At 41.8% G+C, this 12,622-nt stretch overlaps 1 protein-coding gene across 4 annotated transcripts in view; it reads right to left on the bottom strand.

Annotated features, from left to right (window-relative positions):
• Window positions 1-12,622, bottom strand: part of RECK (reversion inducing cysteine rich protein with kazal motifs) — a 1,099,858-nt gene that overhangs the window by 211,770 nt on the left and 875,466 nt on the right. For all 4 annotated transcript variants that reach the window (XM_073630723.1, XM_073630721.1, XM_073630722.1 and 1 more), the window contains one exon: window positions 2,432-2,642. In XM_073630723.1, the coding sequence (XP_073486824.1) occupies window positions 2,432-2,642 (211 nt within the window). The remainder of the gene's footprint in view (window positions 1-2,431; window positions 2,643-12,622) is intronic.

Below are 12,622 nucleotides of genomic sequence, written 5' to 3'. Positions count from 1 at the left end.
AGTGTGACAGTGCTGAAAGCTGAAAATTGGTCTTGGCAGGAGGGGGGTTTAAGTGCCCAGTAGGCAAGTGGTTAAAACTGTTAGTTGTCTGAGGAATGATGACATAGTAGCAGAAAAGTATGCCTTAGTCATGGAGGCTGCTTGTTGCTTGTCTTAGACAGAGCTAGAATCAGATGCAGAAAATGTTGTTAAATTTGGGTCCTGCAAAGGGAAGCATTGGCACCTGAGCTTGAGTGTTATAAAAGCAGAGCAAATGTTTGCGTGAGCTTTTATTGTAGCTGCCTTTTACTTGGTTTCTGGCATAGCTATTGATGAGGGTATTCCCCTTTTGGGGTACTCATGGAGTAAGGTGCAGAAATAGGGTAAGCTTGTCTGAGAAGAAGTATGCATCAACCTGGTTACAGACTGTCCTGTAGCACAGTGCTCATGGGAAAAGACAAGGAGGAAGTGCCTGCGTACCTGAAAAGGGTCTCTTGGCAGAAGTAATGGATGTAACACTTGGTTAAGTGAACACATTCCAAACACTGTCCTGGTTTTTACAGTAATGGTTAGAGATACAGGGTGACTTACCTGTGCACAGCTTTGATCCCTATAGGGTCGAGGCTTCGCTCGTCATGGTGGGCAGACTCCGAGTTGTCTTCAGGGTCTGTGTTCAATAGGCATGGACTATATTAGCCCTGAACCTTGTATAGCACTCTGCAGCTAGTTTGCACTTTGCACAAGGTACTGAGGTGAGCTCCCATGCAGGATCCAGTGTGAAAAGCATCATTAAAAGCTTTCCCCACAGTGTGGGGTCCAGGCACAGTTCCCAAAGTTTTACAGAGGTTACACCAATCCAGGTGCACTGCTTCTATTGTAATATTAGAAAAATCTTTAGCGTAACTACTTTACTTTATTATTTTATTTAAGAGTGATTTCACTTCCCCTGATTTCTCTGTCAATATCAACGGCTCAACTATCAACTTGTCCCCCCACGCCAAGGTCCTAGGTGTAATCCTGGACTCTGAACTAACCTTTCGGCCCCACATCCTATCGCTAGCCAAAATTTGCCGCTTCAACCTCTGCAACATCTCCAAGTTACGCCCCTTCCTAACCAATATCACCACAAGGCTTCTAATCCACTCCCTGGCCATCTCCTGCCTTGACTACTGCACTTCCCTCCTCGTTGGCCTACCTCTAAATAGGCTATCCCCACTTCAGTCCATCATGAACACTGTTGCCAGGCTCATCCACCTCACAAACTGCTCAGCATCTGCTATACACCTCTGCCAATCCCTCCATTGGCTGCCAATCTCTCCACTGGTTTCTGCTCAGCCAACAAATTAAATTCAAGATACTAACTATAACCTACAAAGCCATCCACAACCTGGGCCCCAGCTACATCACTAACCTAGTCTCAAAATATCAACCTAATCATTCTCATTGCTCCTCCCAAGACCTCTTGCTCTCAAACTCCCTTGTCACCTCATCCCATGCTCGCCTTCAGGACTTCTCCAGAGCCTCTCCCATCCTCTGGATTGCTCTACCCCAATCTGTCCGATCTCCTACTTTATCCACTTTCAGACGATCCCTGAAAACTCATCTCTTCAGAGAAGCCTATGTGGCCCCCACCTAACAACTGTACATTTATCTTATCCATCAGCACATCCCCCACAGTTACTACCTCTTGCATCTCTTGACCTTCCCTCTTAGATTGTAAGCTCTAAGGAGCAGGGCCCTCTGATTCCTACAAGTTGTAAAGCGCTCCGTAAACTGTTGGCGCTATATAAATCCTGTATAATAATTTATCCATAATTGAGGTGACAGCCTCAATAGCTTGCCAGCATCCAGTCACCTTACCAGCCTTTAACCCAGGGTCTATGAATACTCAGGCTGTGTACTGTACTGTACAATTAGATATATGATTTACCAATTATTTATACCACTAAAAAGATTTCAAAATGATGGCAATGCACAACAAAGTTTACATTTTCTTTGCTGAGGTGGACATATAGTCAAACTATTAAGAGACTAACTAGTAGGAATAAATAACATCTAAGCGCAGAAGAGCTGAAATCCCTTTTAGAAAGCAACTGCAGTTTCAATCTACCCCTAGTGCTGCATAACTGTCTTTAAGCTTAGGCACTTGGTCACATAAACACTGGTAAAAGTGGTCAGCCAATCGATCATTGCGCTTTGCCTTTATCAAAGCTCACATAATCAGGTGCCTAGATCTTTGGATATGTGACCAGTATTGAAAGGAGCCTAGAGCAGCATTTTTTTTCTAGAAAACATAAGGATTAAAGCACTTCTGACATTCTTTATTTATCTACCCCTTCAAGCATATTAACATTAGCTGTACATGTCCACTTTTTTAAAGAATGAAAATGTTGTTTGATGATATGACAGAGCTACAACAAATATGATCTATTATTATTGCTCACTTTCTTACCAGGAGGTATTATTGGCTTACAGCCAAATTTAGGAATTGGGGGACACTGTACTGAAGAACACTCAGTATGAAAATTGTGGTCTGAGAATATTCCCACATCTTGACATCGTCCATAGTAATCCACAGCCATCCGATCATAATATGCACTGCATACATTTCTGTATGTTTCGCCATTATGTCCACAGACTGGTTCTCCAGATTTGCAGAAATGCTATAAAAGATTAAATTGTATAAGAATACATTCTGAACATTACATTATTAGATGAAAAACTGTTATTTTTCTACATAGTAGTAATGAACATAGAACAAATGAAAAACACAAAAAAGGAGTTCTCAAATAATGACATGAATGATGCAGAAATGGGTTCAAAATTAGATGAGTAAATGTAGATGTGGCGCAAAAAATACCAGCAGAAAGCAGATTTTTCTTCTATCACAGGATATCAGATATTCAGGTGTTTTGTATTAGTCACCAAACTTTAATCCCACTGAGGTCACTTACTACTTTCCCCACACCTGTGCCATAATTACCAGTATGCTTTAATCAAATAAATACATTACTAAGCCACATTAGAATGACAGTTGCATAATTTTGAGATTTCCAGGTATAAGTGGGTTTACTGATACTGCCAGACGGCCACCCTCTGGAGCAACGTTAGATTTAGCAAGTTAAAAAATGCCCCCAATGACTATTGATTCCCTTTTGGAGATATACAGTTCTGGTTGCATTTGCCAGCACCATTGATCTCATTCCCTCCTTGGATAGACACTATTGGTCAAATTGCTCGTATTAGATAAGAACACTCCTGTAAATATATTGCTTATGCCTTGAAGTTTCTGGAGGGTTGTCAAATTATACCATTACAGTTGGCTGTCCTGCTGTGCATTTTAACAGCAAGACTGTACTACCAAAAACTGGCCCTGTGGCTTAGGCCTTAATCACATAGACAAGGAATGCAACAAACATTATATGCTAATGCACTGCATCTACTCTGTCATTGAATATATATTCAAAGGCCATTGAACTTACATTGAAAGTCCTAACTGTCCCAGAACAACAATGTACATATCAGATATCTGGGAACATGATTTTTACAGCCTTCTGACTCGCCAAGTAGTTTGTTGTGTGTTTAGTTCTTTATAAGCAGAACTATAGGCAAAACGTTTTGCTTCATTTTGGAATGTGCAAGTGAGGGTTATAACCTCTGTCAGGTTTTTTTGCCATCTGTATCCCATTGCAGAGATTTCCATTCACTTCCTGTCCCATCGCCAAACAGGAAGTGAAGGAAATCCCTGCAAATTAGGGGTATTCCTTGGGGACCCCCAGGTCACTAGAACTAGCGTCCCCATTGGAAGATTTTCCCTCTGTTACTTTTCTGGGGACAACCCAAAATTTGGGATTTTCTTTACTTTGAATGATAACAGTAAACACGCCAAATAGAGAAGGACAAGTAGAGAAGCACAGACAACAATACAAACTGACAGGGTTTCTAATCCATCTCCACTCTGTCCAAAACTAAAAAAACCTATTTTGCCTTATACACTCAGAGGACATCATATTTTGGAAACTGAGCTCCCTTACATGTATCCAACAACCCCTTCTATGAAATCAGTTGAATGATATCCCAGTTCTGCTGCCTTTTAAAAAATGGCAGCAGCTTCTTGTGCATTACCACCCCACTCAGCCCAATACAAGACAATGTGACTGTTCGGACACAGGATGTTTCCTCAGTAACCTACCCTGTCCCGCATCTATCTTCCCTTATTAGTATTCCATTCTATATGACATGTTTCCTTTTGGACATTTCCATATACTACCTATGCCCCCTTTTACTGCACTTGTGATTTGCCTCAATTGTCCCCCTAACTGCTACTCTTGTCCATCTGCGGCATCATCTTCTGTATACTTTTATCTACCTGCTCCAGGTGCACTCTGTAGCATGACTCTCCTATGCCACATACAGTATATTCTGCTAAAGAGCAAGCAACAAGTCGGTACTAATAGATGCGCCCGCTAGCCAGTGTAGGCATAATGGGAAACATCTAAACCATGCCTCAGTGTTAGGACCTGCAAGCTATTATGACCTCCATCTGCAGTAACTAACTCCTGGGGGAATATTAAATTACATCAGGTTACACACAGCAAAGTGGTCTTGCCTAAATATACAGTGCCTTGAAAAAGTATTCATACCCCACATTTTGTCTCCTTACAACCAAAAAACATAAATGTATTTTATTGGGATTTAATGTAATAGACCAACACAAAGTGGCCTATAATTGTGAAGTGGAAGGAAAATGATAAATGGTTTTCAATTTTTTTTTACAAATAAATATCTGAAATGTGTGGTGTGCATTTGTATTCAGCCCCCTTTACTCAGCCCCTAAGGGTAATCTTACAAAAAAACCTGTCATGCTGCGTACACACGATCGGGATTTTGGTCGGAAAAAGATATGATGGCTTTTCCGACGGGATTCCGCTCAAGCTTGCCTTGCAAACACACAGTCACACAAGTTTGCTGAACTTTTGACCGTTAAAAAGACGGTGATGTACAACACTACGACAAGCTGAGAAAATGGAGCTCAATGCCTCCAAGCATGCATCGAATTGTTTCCGAGCATGCGTAGGAATTTTGCGCGTCGGAATTGCTATAGACGATTGCATTTTCGGATAGGAACTCTTTCCAGCCGAAAAATTGAGAACATGCTCTCAATCTTTTGCTGGCTGAAAATCGGCCAGCAAAAGTCCGATGGAGCATACACAGGGTCGCATTTTCCGATCAAATGCTCTCATCGCTCTTTTGCTGGACGAATTTCCGATCGTGTGTACGTGGCATTAGAGTCTGCAAAAGACTTGAGACTGGGGGGGAGGTTCACATTACAGCAGGAGAACCCTAAATGTTCTGATTTTATTTTTATTTATTTCAGGTACTTATAGCGCCGTCAATTTACGCAGAGATTTACATATACATTGTACATTCACATCAGTCCCTACCCTCAAGGAGCTTGCACTCTAAGGTCCCTAACTCACATTCATACATACTAGGGACAATTTAGACAGGATCCAATTAACCTACCAGCATTTCTTTGGAGTGTGGGAGGAAGCCTGATCACCATACAGTATATATTCATAATCTTACTGTTGCTTTAAATTGGCATCCATTACTGGCAGGAACTGTAGTATATTACACCCACTTCCTGTCCAGCAGACATATTGCATAATACCTCCTGCAGTGAAGAAGCATGGGAATAGCTCCAATATTTCTTAATACTGGCCTTGGAAGCAGGCTGTCATTAGTATTCAATTAAGTAGTATGTGTTCTACTAATTCAACTACATTTTTATGTGTGTTTGTTAGTGGTTCTGCCAGGAAGTTTCTTTAGCTAAGCCTAATTTCTGTTAGCTAATGTACACTAATGTAACATGCTTGATACTAATTGCATTTGTAATGTAATGTTTAATACTAAAACAGTAAAAGTATGTTCCCTAAGAAGTCAGATTATTGACGAAACCGGTCGAGCAATAGTGTAATTTCCTGTCATCGCTTTGGAGAATCTACCTCTGAAACCACTGTGTCCAGTACATGCTGTTTTCTTTTCATGTAAATGCATTACCTTTATTAAATCCTGGTAAAAAAGGTTTTACACTATTTTGGCGTTTGTCTCTCATTTGGGGTATATGACCTGATGTCATGGTTGGAGTAAAAGAAACCTGATGTTTTCCCCCGTGGTGGCTTGAATTTTCTGTTGAGCGGACCTCATTACAGACGTGGAGTTTTTCCAGACATACAAGCCTATGTTGATCCCCCCCTCCCCCCACCGTAATAGGTGGTCAACGCTCTTTGGTAAGGGCACATTTTTTTTGGTGGTGGTCGTACAAGGTGGAGGAAGTTGGTGACACAGCATTCAAACTTTCACTATTGTGTCACGTTTGACTCACTTGTTTATTTATTATCATATTATTTATATATTTTTATTTATTGTTTATTTCATTTAAGCACAACATACTTGTTCACCTACTACAGGGAAGTAATATGTTTCATCATGCAGCACACAGATCAGGATACTACACCAGCCATCCCTCAGCATACATAAGCAGAGGAAAGCACATACAGCATGCCAAAGACCAGGTCATGCTGCTCAAGCTCTAGTCAATCGGATCAGACATCAGCTAGTGCTGAAGCTGCCAGGTCCACGCGCACTAGCTCTAGACATTCAAGCTGCTCTAACCTGTCGTCCTCCAGTGCTGCAGCTGCCGGGGCCCATGCAAAAGCAGAAGCCACACGTGCACTGGCTTCCCATGCAATACGTGAAGCTGAAATAAGAGAACAGGGTCGCATAGATAAAGAACATAATATGATTCATGACATCATATGATTAAAGCTAAAAAGTGAAGCTGGAGCACTTAAAAGTAAAGCTGAAGCACTTAGAAGAAAAGCAGAGTTGAAAGCATCTTTACATATTCTCAAGCAAGAAAAAAATGCTTCAGCAGCCTTAGCTGAAGCCGAGGTTCTCATGAGAGCTGCCGAAGAACAGTACAGAGAACAGTCTGTGATAGAAATGCAGATGACAACTCTCAGTGCAATCCAACGCACCAGTGAGTATGTACAATTGCATGCGACCATGTGCACTGAGTAACAGTCTAATGATGCATCAAAATCATCAAAGGTCCTGCTAGCAGCAGACAACTTTGATATAATTCGATGCTACAAGACTGAGCCAGAACTACAAAATGAAAAGCCAAGTGATTAAATACTCAGAGACCAATCTGATGGTCCTTCAAGAAACCGAATGAATGGTGGCATAATCCCTTCTCAGGAAAACATAAATCTAGCCTATAGCAGAAAGACTTGCAGCAAGGGAGCACAACCACATAACCAGAGTGGATTTAAGCAAGCACCCCCGCTGTCATATCAGTCAGAAACATGCCCTGTGTTTGTTCCCAGAAAATGCTCACCTGAGGCAGCAGGAGCCACAGATGTGACAAAATACTTGATACGCCGTGAAATGGTGAGCTCTGGTCTCCTGAAGTTTGACGACCGTCTAAAAAACTATTGGGCCTGGAAGTCATCTTTTATAAGCAGGACTCAAAACTTAAATCTGGCAGAAAGAGAAAAGCTTGAGAGTACTCCAAATGGCTCGGACCAGAGTCTTCTGAACAAGCCAAAAGAATCAGGTCAGTACAAGTTCATGATGCGACAGCAGGGCTTACAATGATATGGCAGAGATTGGAAGACTGCTATGGGTCACCTGAAGTAATTGAAGATGCACTTCTGAAGAAAATTTAAAATTATGCAAAAATAACAGACAATCTGAAGCTGAGAGAGCTTGGAGACATACTTTTAGAGCTGGAACCTACAAAAGCTGGTGGATACCTGCCAGGCCTCTAATATTTGGATAGAGCACTTGGAATCAACCCGATAATCGAGACGTTTCCTTACAACTTACAAGAAAGATGGATCATGCAAGCATCATAATACAAGGAAGATCATTGAGTGTCATTTCCACCTTTCTCCTTCCTCGCAAAGTTCATTTTGAATCAAGCTAAAATGCGTAATGACACAAGCTTCGCCTTTTTGAACATGGGAGGCTCAAGCACTGTAAATACAGTGAAACAACCATCAGCGCATAATAAAGAACACAGAGCAACAGTGTCTGTACGAAAGACAGAAGTACCGTCTGAGTCTGAAGCCAACCAAGATAAAAGCTCAGAAATGAAAATTGAGACCCCAGACAAGCAGTGTCCGCTACATAACAAGCCTCATCCACTGAGAAAATGTAGGAGTTTTAGAAGCAAGACAATAGAGGAGAGCAAGTCTTATCTTAAGGACAAGCGCATTTGTTTCAGATGCTGTGGTTCAACTCAACATCTTGCAAAAGACTGTGTGAAAGCAATACGGTGCAAAGAATGCAATAATGACAAACATCTGTCTGTGTTGCACCCAGGACCAGCACCATTGAAAACAGAGAACCCGGTAACCCAAGAAGATCATGGTGGGGAGCAAAAATAGGATTTTTATAACAGCTTACCTGTAAAATCCTTTTCTTTGAAGTACATCACGGGACACGGAGCCATAGTAGTTACTATGTGGGTTATAGGCCACTTTCAGGTGATGGACACTGGCACACCCTAAGACAGGAAGTCCACTCCCTATATAACCCCTCCCACTACTGGGAGTACCTCAGTTTTTGTAGCAAAGCAATACACGTGTATACCAGAAAGAAGGGGGGACCTCTGTGTCCTGTGATGTACTTCAAAGAAAAGGATTTTACAGGTAAGCTGTTATAAAAATCCTATTTTCTTATTGTACATCACGGGACACAGAGCCATAGTAGTCTCTATGTGGGATGTCCCATAGCAATGCCAACTGAAGGGAGGGAGATACAACAAAAGTAGGGCACCAACAGACTAGATGACTTATACTGCTGCCTGCAGTAACACTACGCCCAAAGGCGATATCCTCATGACCTTTTACTTTTATCTACTTGATAGAATCTGGTAAATGTATGGACTGAAGACCAAGTTGCGGCCTTGCAGATTTGAGCCATGGAGGCTTGGTGATGCACTGCCCAGGAAGTACTAACAGCCCTGGTGGCGTGCGCTTTAATATGAAAAGGTGTAACTTTCCTCTTTAAACCATAAGCTTGAACAAATGAAGGTAGAACAATATCCTAAAAAAGCAAAAGAGAGGGGTAGTGGGACTTTAAATGAGGCATGGGTATGTCTTTGAGATGGTCTAGGATACCTTAAATTATATTAAATATCACCACCCCATAAGGGGCTTTTTAGCTGTATAGCCATAGAGAATTGCTGATCAAGAAAATGCACAGACATCAGTTCATGAGTAATAATAATAATATATAATGCATCATAATATACAATACATAAATCATGCACATTGAGGCATAATAAAAATAGTAGTCATGTTGATAAAAACGTTGTTTATAAACGCTGTTTATAAGATATTGACATAATTGATACAGGCAATAGAATGGATATACAAAAAAGGTGAACAAGGTATTCCGGATAACAATGTTAGTAAAACTGGTATGCGATAGAATTCATAGATGAAACAAACTTGAAATGGCAACCCTGAGTGTAGACTCTACGCGTTTCATGGCGTTTAAAGCCAATCATCAGGAGTGGGATGCATCAAGAGATGACTAGAATAAATAAATAAAAAGGTAAATAGATCATTGGAGTCTAGATTTAAATCATGCTTTCAAAGGGCAAAGCGGGTATTTTAGAATATATATAAATGCACATTACCTTTTGGCAACAACCCAGTACATAACCCAACAGTCCAATTATGGAATAGTGAAGGTGGCCCTGAGAGAGCTGTCTCCCCCGGGGTTGAGGCCAAGGACACACAAGGCTAACCCCCAAACCGAGAATCTCCATGGGAGCTGGAGAATCGAAGAGGGGGTGGAGAGGAACAGCAGCCAAGGAGAGAGCCAGACAGCTAAAACACACTTCCCAGGTAGGAGGCATACAGGTATGGGCCACAGATGAAGTTCTGTAATAAATAAAAAGAAAAAGAAAAAAATATATATAAAAATAAAATAAAATAAAGATAATGAGGAAAAAATGTATAACAAAGAGGTGGGGATGAGTGTGTGAGAAAGAAAAATGTTATAAATGAAAGGAGGTAAAGTGTAAAACCAAACTGGCACTGGAGTGTATGTCTGACACCTTCCCCAAAAATAGCTGGGTGGTGAAAACCAACCAACAAAAAATGTATATAAATAATATATACTGGCATGTTGCCAATGTGTTGGTATCTGAATAAGAGGCGTGAACAAAAATAAATAAAATAAATAAAGCACACCTGTATAGAGAGAAATCAAGCATGAATAAGTGTGTGATAGTAATAATGGAGAGAGAAACAGCCTGATTACCTGAGGTGTGGATGAAGACCCATATATCCTCTCCTCCTGAGAGCATGTGTGGAATGAACTGCCGGCTCATCCCGACCTTTGTATCCTCAGCCTAGGGGCGTGTCCCAGCCAACGTCATGCTATCACGTTTGGCCAATAAAATAGACGGGGCAGACAACCAACTGAGGCACAGAGATCTCAGCGGTGGTTCATCCCCGCCCATCAAGCCTAGGTGAGATGGAGGGAGCATAATAACGCAGGTCGGCGTCGGAAGGACACCGTACCTGCGGCATGCTGGGCATGACGCCGATGCGCCAAGATCCAGCCCCGCCACCCATCGCTGATGGGGATGGGTGGGGGAGAAGGAGCTGGGCGCATCGCAACCCCGGGGGAAGAGAGATCAATCAAAGCGAACCACCCACCCTATGGGTGGGGCGTACCAAACAGGCAATGGAAACAAAGTGCCAGTTTGGTTTTACACTTTACCTCCTTTCATTTATAACATTTTTCTTTCTCACACACTCATCCCCACCTCTTTGTTATACATTTTTTCCTCATTATCTTTATTTTATTTTATTTTTATATATATTTTTTTCTTTTTCTTTTTATTTATTACAGAACTTCATCTGTGGCCCATACCTGTATGCCTCCTACCTGGGAAGTGTGTTTTAGCTGTCTGGCTCTCTCCTTGGCTGCTGTTCCTCTCCACCCCCTCTTCGATTCTCCAGCTCCCATGGAGATTCTCGGTTTGGGGGTTAGCCTTGTGTGTCCTTGGCCTCAACCCCGGGGGAGACAGCTCTCTCAGGGCCACCTTCACTATTCCATAATTGGACTGTTGGGTTATGTACTGGGTTGTTGCCAAAAGGTAATGTGCATTTATATATATTCTAAAATACCCGCTTTGCCCTTTGAAAGCATGATTTAAATCTAGACTCCAATGATCTATTTACCTTTTTATTTATTTATTCTAGTCATCTCTTGATGCATCCCACTCCTGATGATTGGCTTTAAACGCCATGAAACGCGTAGAGTCTACACTCAGGGTTGCCATTTCAAGTGTGTTTCATCTATGAATTCTATCGCATACCAGTTTTACTAACATTGTTATCCGGAATACCTTGTTCACCTTTTTTGTATATCCATTCTATTGCCTGTATCAATTATGTCAATATCTTATAAACAGCGTTTATAAACAACGTGTTTATCAACATGACTACTATTTTTATTATGCCTCAATGTGCATGATTTATGTATTGTATATTATGATGCATTATATATTATTATTATTACTCATGAACTGATGTCTGTGCATTTTCTTGATCAGCAATTCTCTATGGCTATACAGCTAAAAAGCCCCTTATGGGGTGGTGATATTTAATATAATTTAAGGTATCCTAGACCATCTCAAAGACATACCCATGCCTCATTTAAAGTCCCACTACCCCTCTCTTTTGCTTTTTTATGCTTATACAGGGATGGAGACATGGTTATGGTAACTGTGGGGCCCAATCAGGTCAACTGTTTTATAATATGTTTATCTGGGTGGAAGACACCCGTTCCCCTTTTTGACCTGTCATGCCCCACCTCACCAGCGCAACTACTCAATCTGGGCTTTTAGTCCCAGGAGCTAACTTTTACGCTGGCATCCGTTTTCTTATTTTCCCTTTATTTGGTCCATTCAGTAATCTACTTGTTTTTTGGATCACTGGTTATTTCATTTTAGTTTCTACCCTCTGTTAGTTCAGAGATACAGTCCATTCTTTATCTCTTCCCTTTGTTTGTTTCCATTGCCTGTTTGGTACGCCCCACCCACAGGGTGGGTGGTTCGCTTTGATTGATCTCTCTTCCCCCGGGGTTGCGATGCGCCCAGCTCCTTCTCCCCCACCCATCCCCATCAGCGATGGGTGGCGGGGCTGGATCTTGGCGCATCGGCGTCATGCCCAGCATGCCGCAGGTACGGTGTCCTTCCGACGCCGACCTGCGTTATTATGCTCCCTCCATCTCACCTAGGCTTGATGGGCGGGGATGAACCACCGCTGAGATCTCTGTGCCTCAGTTGGTTGTCTGCCCCATCTATTTTATTGGCCAAACGTGATAGCATGACGTTGGCTGGGATACGCCCCTAGGCTGAGGATACAAAGGTCGGGATGAGCCGGCAGTTCATTCCACACATGCTCTCAGGAGGAGAGGATATATGGGTCTTCATCCACACCTCAGGTAATCAGGCTGTTTCTCTCTCCATTATTACTATCACACACTTATTCATGCTTGATTTCTCTCTATACAGGTGTGCTTTATTTATTTTATTTATTTTTGT

The sequence above is a fragment of the Aquarana catesbeiana genome, linkage group LG05 (genome assembly GCF_042186555.1).
Source record: "Aquarana catesbeiana isolate 2022-GZ linkage group LG05, ASM4218655v1, whole genome shotgun sequence".
Lineage (NCBI taxonomy): Eukaryota > Metazoa > Chordata > Amphibia > Anura > Ranidae > Aquarana > Aquarana catesbeiana.
This window is presented reverse-complemented; position numbering and strand designations above follow the sequence as displayed.